The sequence below is a fragment of the Amia ocellicauda genome, chromosome 19 (assembly GCF_036373705.1).
Source record: "Amia ocellicauda isolate fAmiCal2 chromosome 19, fAmiCal2.hap1, whole genome shotgun sequence".
Classification (NCBI taxonomy): Eukaryota; Metazoa; Chordata; class Actinopteri; order Amiiformes; family Amiidae; genus Amia; species Amia ocellicauda.
Window position 1 is genome coordinate 15,332,540 of NC_089868.1, and position 10,309 is coordinate 15,342,848.

Consider the following 10,309-nt stretch of genomic DNA (forward strand, 5'->3'; position numbering starts at 1 on the left):
TGAAAAGGTTTTGCTTTACTCTGTTCATCTGTGCTGTCTGTAAAGCTTTAGAAGCCACATGACAGTTTGGCTGTATTTTCCTTTATTTTTATACTATTAAAGCAGTTGTGATTTGCCATTATATTCCCACTGTATTTTTAATGCAGATGTAGAAAGATGCTCTTAACAGGACTATCATATTTTGCCCTTAGTTGATGTGTAAAATTAGATTTTCAAAGTGAAAGTGAAGCTGCTGTGATCCTACATTTTGCAGACAAACCCTGGGTCTCCTGTAGGAGGTGGACACGCCGTTATGATGATGATGGTAATAATAATAATAATAATAATAATATACACACAATATTAATTTGTTCAGATGGAGTACAGTGCATGTGAAGTGCTATCGTGTGTAGGACGTCATTATGCTTTTCTTTCGTAGGACAGACAAAATCATGATCAACTAGCCCGCACATATTGATGATCATGCCTTCGTATGATGTAAAGCTGTTTTCCAAAATTATCATTCTCTACAGATTTCTTGGGTTTATTCAAGTAGGGCTTGGGAAACACACTAGCTGTCAAGTCAGGCACTGTGGTCCCGTTCGTGTAGCGCAGATTGTCGCAGTTCTGCGCGACTTCTCCAATGGGACCCGTGGGATTGTGCAGTTTCGGGCGGGTCTGCGCTGTTCCGCCAATGGGATCGCTGGACTTGTGCAGCTCTGTTCTGAACTGCGGACATCTGCGCCATCTCGACCAATGACTGATCATGATCACTTGAAACTCCTCCTCTTGTGTGACGCAATGGGTCTTGTTCTCATTGGTTTCTTTTTTAAATGCCTCCACGTTTATTGGCCGATGGGACGCACCGGCAGATTTGAAACAACATTGTGTTTTAAAACGCAGCTGGTCCTGCACTTCTAATTTAATTCGCTAATATCAGTACTGTATTGGGCAGGTAAGACAAAGCAATACATATATTTCGCTTGATTGTGTAAAACGAATAGCGTGTTAGGCTGATATGCATTGGGTAGTGATTACGTATTCTGCTTTTACTTGCACTTTAAAGCAGTTTGTTATATATACATAGAAAGCCATTTAATTCTGTATTTCTAATGCCATATTAAACAGTAACTGCACGGTCAGTTAATTTCTGAAAGAAGTGGGGAAAGCGATTCGTTTTGAATAGGTATAGCCATATGATTATACGTAAAACTACAATGTAACCTTAATTGAAACTTTTCTACACTGTGTTTCATGTAGGATTTTCTCTGTAAAATGTGATTGTAATTTGTAAGTATCTGATATGATGCTGTGGATTGACGATACTTTATTATAATGGGTATCTATATGATAGATATAGCTTTCCTTATGATGAACACAATGTCCCCTGATAGTATTAAGGTATTACTCATTATTTGTTATGTTGCATTAATTTTAGTATATTTAGTACAATTGTATTGCAGCTTTCCCTGTTTCTACTTTGCCAGTCTCTGGGTACACTTTTTTTTTTATTTAAAACACTATATAAAACTACATTCCTATATGGAAATGTGCCAGCTTGCCTAGGATCTCTTCTAGATGTTTAAGCAGGCTAATTTATTTGTTTTATTTATTTATTTGGGGGGTTACATATACTTAACCCCAGGGCATCAATTACCTGCATTTTAATTAGGCACACACATGCATCTAATCAGTATATTGATTTGTGATATAATGTAAACCTATGCATCCGCTTACAGGTCCCATTTTCCATTTTTGAGATGCTGCCTGGAGTGGATAACGCAGAGCTGCAGTGCTGTGCCACAGTGGAGCGGATCAGCGCCACTGGCCAGACCACCAAGCGCCAGGTCATCCGGAAGGCGGTGGTGACGCTGGGGCGCAACGAGTTCCAGGAGATGGTCCTTCGTGTTGAGGACGGCAAAGTTCCTCAAAGCTTCATACTGCGGGAGATCCAGCTCTTCACTCGTTTCGCTCGGGATGGGAAGAGCACCATCAGACTAGTCCCTGACCACATTCAAGTCCTGATCTCCGACTGCCCCCCGGATAGACTGCGTGTTTTCCTGAAGACGTTGAGCATCAAGCACCAGGCCTGGCAACAAACCGGCAAGCCCCTGGGGAATCGGGCCAAGCTGCTGTCCGGGCTGCCCCACAGCTTCGAGACCATCAGTCCTCTGCAGCAGAAGGACGTACAGAAAGCTAATGCCCTGCGAGAGAAGGTCAACCTGCAGCCCCCCAGTAAAGGCCTGCAGGGAAGAGATGGCAATAAAGCTGGTGGCCTGCAGGTGAAAAGACAGAGACCAGACTCCACAGAAAGCAGCCCCGTGAGTGACCAAGTTCTCCAAAAAAATTGATTTGATTGCCTAAATTTAAAAGTAGTGCTCCCCCCCTTCCCTAGATTATACTTTTTTCGATCTGTGGTCTTTGTTTGACTTCTAAATTGGTGTGTAGAATTCCACCACCATTTGAGATCCTTAGTCTCGGTTAATCTGTGCCCCAGTGGTGTAAGAAGTTTGCCTGATTTCGGAGTCTCTGTTATGGAATTTAGATGTTAAAATTGGATAACCTGGATAAATTATTCTAATTCTGTTCGTCCCAGGTAAAAGCTTTGCACCCTGCTAAGAAGCCTGTCCTGACTCTGCCAGTGGCGAGGAAGCTGTCCAAAGAGCAGACCATGGTTCTGAGCGCCGTCCTCAGTGGGAAAAATGTGTTCTTCACAGGCAGTGCTGGTACTGACTCAGACACCACCTTTAATACAGCTCGCTGTCTTCTGAACCTCAGCTGTAATGTACTGCATGTACTCTACCTTGGATTAATCTTTTTTGGGGCAGGATATCTCCCACTGATCAAATAGCTGAAAAAACGTGTTCTGTACATTATAGGATATTATAACCTAATTTCAGAAAACATAATGCATTGTAAAAACATGTGCACTCCTTACAGGTACGGGTAAATCTTTTTTACTGAAGAGGATTGTGGGATCCTTGCCCCCTAAAAGCACCTATGCCACAGCGAGCACTGGCGTGGCTGCCTGCCATATCGGGGGAACCACTCTCCATGCCTTCGCAGGTACGGCTGCAGTCCATAGACTCATATGCGTAGTGTTTCACAGCCAGTTAGTGCAGCTGACGACGAAATCGGCCTACATTCACACGCTGCCTCGCAGGGCTAATGGTTCTGGTAATTGATGCTGAATGTGAAAAGCTATTGTCCTCATAATTAGCTAGTTGTCTCCTATGGCTTAGCCCACTTCTGCTGTGTGGATCCTGTTTTCAGTTGTTTTTTACTGGAGAGGTCCTCAGACCTTATCCCAATCAAAGATCATTCAAGTCCAAACCAAAATATCACCTTTCTACAGGACATCTGGATGAATCCCTCTCAGTTTAAAATGTTTCCCTTCCAATAGAGTGCATTTTTTTTGTGTGATACTGTGATTTGAAATGGGCTACTTCCTTTATTTCTGAAAGATGCTCCTTTCTAGACTGTTACAAATATTTCTTGTCAAGTACTTAATTGCTCTCATTTCTTTTTCCCATAGTCATTACATTTTAAATTAATTCAGAATCCATGAATACTATTTTTTAAATTGAACTTGGAATTGATTTAACAAACACTTGATTGAATTATGCCTTGAGAAACTCGTTTCTGCCTTTAAATATATTCTACCAATCATTAAAGGCATTTTTTTTTTTTTTATTAATAATGCATATCCAGAATCATACTTTATTATGAGATGCTGATTTAGTCTTCAGAGCAAAACAAATGTAAAAGTAAATGCTGTCCTCTAGGTAGCCCGACTAATTGCTCTGTCTGCAGTGTCACAGCTCAATTCTCTGTGTGTGTCAGGTATTGGGTCGGGCTCAGCCCCTCTGGAGCAGTGTGTGGACCTGGCTCAGCGCCCGGGGGTATTGCAGCATTGGACCAGCTGTCGCCACCTCATCATCGATGAGATTTCCATGGTGGAGGGGGAGTACTTTGACAAGCTGGAGGCCATAGCCAGGTAACACTTGTTTTTTGTGTAGTAGAACATTTTTCCCTTTTGATGAACAGAGACAAATATGCACCAATTACATTGTAGTATATTGCATGTTTTATTTTTATTTATTTTTTAAAGACTTTTTATTAACTGCAACTCTATCTGGACATTTTTCGTATTCTTCTACCCAGCAATACATCCTCAAATCTGAAACGTATCATAGTGCAGTGGGAGTCTTATTGGCTTCCTCTTGATGTTCAGCAATGCTTAGCAAATAAACATTTGTCTGTGTTTCTTCCCTGCCTGGCACTCTGCTGGGGCTCTAGGTCCATCAAGAGGTCTACTGAACCCTTTGGAGGGATCCAACTCATTGTGTGTGGAGACTTCCTGCAGCTTCCTCCAGTCAGCAAGGGCAAAGCAAAGTTCTGCTTCCAGGTCAGAGGTCATGGGGTGTGGCGGGGGTGGGTGGGATTTATAATTTACACTAAATCACAAAAATGTAAATAATATAGTATGCCTATTTCTAGTGCTGAATCCCCCAAAATATACATAATCAATGTATTGAATTAAAAAGTCCATAATCAATTATAACTAAAGATTTGTGTAGTATTTAAATATTTATCAGTAAGATTGGGACAGTGTTTTACAATTTTTTCCAAGATTATTTGTGAAAGATATACAAACAAGGCAACAATTGGTGTCCTTCGGCTTTAATCTTGATTGATGTTATGTGAAATTGGAAGTTGTGTAGACTCATTTTTATATATTTTTTTTAGCCTTCAATCTTGGGTCATTCCTTCAAAAATCACAATTTTTTGCATGACAGGTCTGCAGCGTATTAATTTGCCAGGCACCACTAACATTTTGTGTACTTCTAGGCAAAGAGCTGGCGGAAGTGTATTCATGTGAATATGGAGCTGACGGATGTGAGGAGACAGACGGACAAGTCCTTCATCTCCCTGCTGCAGGCGGTGAGGGTGGGCAGGTTGGTAGAGTTCCCCAGATACCTTTGTGCCACCTACTCGATTAGTGTGTGTGTGGGAGCAGCCCAAGGGCCGTGTTGTATAGGTCATTGTTTCTTGAGACATTACTGTAGAGATGGCTTCACTGAAATAAACCTTTTCTTTACAAATTTGAATTATTTTTCGAATCTGGCCGGTAATGTGCCTTTCACTAAAGTGCGTAGTTTAGTTAGTTTTTTATGCTTAATTTATATTTAATTCCATCAGATTAGTTATTTTACTGGTTGTCTCGCATAGACTAATGGATACAAAAAAATGCAGCCCATTCAGATCCCCTAATATGTAGACCTCAATAAAATGACTTGAGACCTCCTCTAACTTCAAGCTGACAAATGGGATGCATTGCCTGACAGCAGATCATTGATTTGTGCAGGCCACTAGTGTCACTGCATCTCTTAATCCTTCAAGCACTGTAGATCTGCTTCTTATGAAGTGTATTCCATATTCATTTACTTGAATCTGAGGACTGATTCCTCTAGGGTTTTGAAGGTGATCTAGAAGCTTTGAGGTTTTGCCTGTTGTTTTTTTTCCCCATTGAAAAGTCTCAAGTCTATAAATTATACTGTCATTGACTGTATCTCATCACTTGTTGGTTAATCCCTACAGACCTCTGGCCTGCACTTCTGTTCAATATCTCAGCCCAGGGTTCCTCAGATCTTGACTAATTAGCTTACATGTCTTTCCAAGGCTTCTTTTGACCAAACTTAATTTTGTACAAACCTACAACTGCTTATCCCTTCTAAGCTTCCCATTTTGGATCTATGGTTTGAAAATTAATTTGACCAAGATGGATCTTGCTCTTACCCAGAGATTTCCCCATCTCCCTCAGGGTCACAGAAGATGTCACAGCCCGGCTCATGGAAACTGCGTATCACACAATTGAGAGAGATGGTATCCTGGCAACCAGGCTGTGCACACACAAAGATGATGTGGAGCTGACCAATGAGAGGAAACTTGAGCAGTTACTGGGTAAGATTCAGTCTGCTTATCTACTGTATTAAGTTGTATACTTGACAATCCTTCCTCTAGGCCTTTTGTGTGTGGCATGTTCTGGGAGCTATCCCTCTGTGCCCCATCCTAACTGGTTGGTGTGTTTGTCACAGGGGCAGTTCGGGTGTTTGAGGCCGTGGACAGTGACCCCCAGCTGGTGAAGCACATTGATGCCCAGAGCCCTGTGGGTCGGGTACTGCAGCTGAAAGTGGGAGCTCAGGTAAGCGGATGCTGTCCCACTCTGGACTGAACTCCTGCTTCTGGTACATGACCTAAAACACAAGAGGTGTAGAGGATGTCTTCAGCACATGAGAATCTATAGAAGGACACAATATTGCAGGAGCGGTTAAACCATAGTGGTATCATAGTGCTCCTTCTTGCCAAACCAACGTGAAACTTGTACAAATGGCTCAAGTGCATCCCACAGTCTTTAAACATGTCTCTTGGTGGCAGGTGATGTTGACGAAGAACCTGGATGTCCAACGCGGCCTCGTGAACGGAGCGCGGGGTGTGGTCGTGGGATTCGAGCCTGGAAACAAAGGTAGGACTCGCTCACCAACATGTGATTGTGAATGTACACGTAAGGGAGAACTTGTGCTGAAAGATGGGGATTTAATACTGATGCAGAAACGTGCTCATGTCCACACAATCTGATGAGCATCTCCGCTCTAGCTATGTGAGGCTCAGGGACCAAAGTGTTGTGATCACCCTGCTAGGTTATGTTGGCAGACCCTGCATACAAGGTGAAAGATGGGCTGAATGGGTTCCTTTCCTTTGAAACGTAGGATTACTTTTTGGCGAGAGCATTTCCATGTCTGTGCTGTAGTGTCTGTCTGATCCCTTGCTCCCCTCCTCCCTCAGGCCTGCCACGGGTGCGTTTCCTGTGTGGGCTGACGGAGGCCATGAAGCCGGAGCGCTGGATGTTCAAGGCGGGGGGTGGCCTGTATCTCAGCCGCCAGCAGCTCCCTCTGAAACTGGCTTGGGCCATCTCCATCCACAAGAGCCAGGTGAGAAACTCCTGTACAACCTCGCAGACGGACCTGCTTCGATCGGGGTCAACACAGAAGGAAACCAGCTTTTTAACTCACTCCTCCTACACTCACACTGAAAATTTGATCTCCTGTCCACTGACCCACTGAAGATCAAACTATTCCTAGCTGCCATTGCATTTGGGAAGATGGATGTTATTTGGCCTTGTGTGGAGTTGCTGATGTATTTGAAAACAAGTCCATTGAGCCCTCCCTGTGTCGGGTGTTGAGCGAAGATTGTTCTGCGATCATATCGCCAATTTTACGCTGAGGTGGTCAAGCAGGAAGCGAAAGGATAAAAGTAGTGCATTTACGACAACGCAGATGAGAATCCCAGCCCCTTTCCTGTAAGGCAGGCAAGATTCTTGGCACTGTTTATTCAAGAGCTTTTGTCTGTGTGGCTGATTAGCCAAATTGTTCTGAGGGTGCTGTCGTTTCCATGTAGGTGTCTGCTGTCACTTCAAAGCCCTCCATAAGCTGAGCTATTAAGTTCCTAATTAAATCAAGAACACATAGACTGGGGTTTTAGCGGCACAGACAATGACAGGGTATTAGATGCTCTGAGCCCGAATGAAGCACACGGGAATACAGCAGATTTGACTGCCACCCTAGTGTGCAATCTTATGACTCAAACCTGAATGAGCATTGCATGAGAATTGTGTAAATGCTATGTGGAAGTTGAATTTCATACATTTAAATCTGTATCCTTTTATTTCATGTTTTAATCATATCTAATTTTCTCAATTTCCCTAAATATTACAACATATATTTCAAAAGTATTGCTATGAATACTATTTTAAAATGAGGGGGGAGAAACTGGGTACTTCATTGGTACTGAGTGCAATGACTAGGCATGATTTAAAATGTACAGCTTTTCACAGATTTTTAAATAGATATATAATCAACAATATACTTGCCTCAATCACCATATAAGTACTCATAAATCTGAAAGTATAGGCCTACATAAATAACCTCTACATTTGTGTTTAAACTCAGAATGGCTTCCTGGAAAGACTGTCTAGTATTTTCCGTCACCGCACTAGTTAGTGCATGTGCTGCAAGAAGAGCTGAAGTGATTTCTTCCCTTCGGGTCACAGACCCAGACACTCCTATTAAATTGCCCTGTGTTGGATTGTCTGTGAAGAATAATGATGATGGAGCATCTCCTTTCGCTGTGAATGTTCATTGGTCATTGTGCACCAATGGGAAGCCAAGACAGTTACCCTTATTTATATGGCTGCCCTGTCTTATCACTAGTGCTGCCTATGGAAATGAAACTGATCAAATCTGGCCAATGTTTTGCAGACGCTTGTACAAATCTATGCATTTAATTTGGTTTGATAGCATCCATAAGCACAACCATGGACTTTTCTAAATCTGGTTTATAAAATATCTGTCCGATTCCTACACAGGTTCTTATGTGCCCCACAAACTCTGATTTACTATATAAACCATCCAAAAATTTGTTTAAGAAAGTAAAGGCAAACAGAAACTCACAATTTAACATCAAATTAGCTGCTGACTAATCTATACTAGATACTAATAGTTTCAACACTTCCTTAAGGGCAGGTTGCAAGGTTCTGACACATATTTTTCTACAAAACTCCTGAACTGCTGTACTGATTGTCCGTGTGTACCGTGCCATGTGCAGGGGATGACTCTGGACTGTGTGGAGATCTCTCTGTCGCGGGTGTTCGAGAGCGGGCAGGCATACGTGGCCCTGTCGCGTGCCCGCAGTCTGGAGGGGCTCCGGGTCATGGACTTCGACCCCCGGGTGGTGAGGGCCGACCCAGAAGTGCTGCAGTTTTATCGCCGGCTGAGGAAAGAGCGCCTCCTCATGCAGGTAGGAGACCATCCTGGATTTCGACAACAATACAGTGTTAAATTGAGATGTACCAAAAGTTTCTCACCCAAGTTCTGAGTTGTCGGTAATTGGCGATGAGTTGAGTGAGGAAGGTCTTTTGGCAGCTGATTTTTCTGATGCTTCAGACAGCACTTCAGAACTTATTTTATTTGAACAAATTGTTGATATCCTGAGTATCCAATACATGCAGACTTATACCATCTGGGTTTATTGCTCTTTTTATCTTTACAGTTTCATAAATCCATGCATTACAATGGCACCCATTTGTCTTGCAGGCCTCAATGGATGAGTACATAGAGAGAGCGAACCAGGAAAATGAATATCGATGACCGAATCTGCTCCAAGAGCAAGGAGCAGTATCTCTGCACTGTATGCATTTACATGTACAGAAACTGATCCTTTTTTTTTTTTAATCCAGTCATGTTTACATCTGAAATGCACTTTTCCATCAAATGTTATACCAAAGTATGCATTTGAATCACTACATCATGGTAATGAATGTATTTACATCGGTAATGAGACTGAAGAGATCATATTCAGTGCAATCCATCTCATTCCCCATTGATGTTTTGAATACGAAGACTATTTAAATGTTTTAATGTATGTATGATTTTACATTAGGTTTTTCCACATTAGAAATGTGTAAAGGCAGTATATAGGTGTATATATTTGTACTTTTTTAAAAAGGCATCTTCTGACTGAACTGTTTTTTACTTTTTTTTTGTAAATAAAGACCGTTTTCAAAAACATTCGTGGCATTTGCATGCAAGCTAAAACCTCTTGAGTTTCATCACCACACGTCTTTGTCATTTAGGACTTTTAATTGTGTTGCGTGAAATGCGACACTGAATCCTTGGCTCATAGCACAAATGTCCAATTATTAGCAGTAATCTTTAAAAAGAAAACCATAAGCACTGGTTTGCTGTATGGATTTGAATGCTCCCAGTGAAGGCTACTTTCTACATGAAGTGTGACATTTAATGGACCAGTGACTCAATGTGTAGATCTGTCGCACAAGCAATTATGCATTTTTATTGTGTGTCACATAAGGATAAACACTGTGCCCATTATGTGCATACAGATTAGCAACTGGAGTAATCCTACTTTGTTAGAGCACAATAAAAAGGAGTGTCAATTTGTTATACACTTACTACTACTAATATGAAAATGTAACTATAGCAGTAGTAATATTTTCTTGCATTAAATCAAGGTCTTAATTTAAATTGTAAACCCTCTGCATATAGTAGTGTACGGATTGGGGGAAGTTTTAATGTTTATCCAGTGTAACCTGTTCTGCAAAGGTGTTCAAACAATGAACAATATTATGGAATCGCACTAGAGTAGCTTCAGCAGGTTCCTTCTCATTTTAATAACCCGTTTAGGCGGTTTGCATCTGAAAGGGTAAAGTATCTCTAAAATAAGCCTGCACGTAAACGGGGTTGCTGAAATGTCA

At 41.8% G+C, this 10,309-nt stretch overlaps 1 protein-coding gene across 1 annotated transcript; it reads left to right on the forward strand.

The window, feature by feature from the left end:
* Positions 1 to 851: 851 nt before the first annotated feature.
* On the forward strand, positions 852 to 9,449 carry pif1 (PIF1 5'-to-3' DNA helicase homolog (S. cerevisiae)). The gene is made up of 13 exons (XM_066692379.1): positions 852 to 934; positions 1,719 to 2,300; positions 2,576 to 2,705; positions 2,920 to 3,045; positions 3,823 to 3,976; positions 4,279 to 4,387; positions 4,831 to 4,937; positions 5,804 to 5,943; positions 6,078 to 6,184; positions 6,418 to 6,505; positions 6,826 to 6,971; positions 8,644 to 8,835; positions 9,132 to 9,449. The coding sequence occupies exons 2-13, from the start codon at positions 1,740 to 1,742 to the stop codon at positions 9,183 to 9,185; spliced, it is 1,914 nt and encodes a 637-aa protein (XP_066548476.1). The 5' UTR covers positions 852 to 934; positions 1,719 to 1,739; the 3' UTR covers positions 9,186 to 9,449.
* The last annotated feature ends 860 nt before the right edge of the window (positions 9,450 to 10,309 follow it).

What these genes read in the sequence shown, in the direction of transcription:
- pif1 (XM_066692379.1), top strand. Translation starts at nt 1,740, where the DNA reads ATGCTGCCTGGAGTGGATAACGCAGAGCTGCAGTGCTGTGCCACAGTG. An exon ending in ATTCGAGCCTGGAAACAAAG is followed by an intron (nt 6,506 to 6,825) that starts GTAGGACTCGCT and finishes CTCCTCCCTCAG; the next exon opens with GCCTGCCACGGGTGCGTTTC. An exon ending in AAGAGCGCCTCCTCATGCAG is followed by an intron (nt 8,836 to 9,131) that starts GTAGGAGACCAT and finishes TTTGTCTTGCAG; the next exon opens with GCCTCAATGGATGAGTACAT.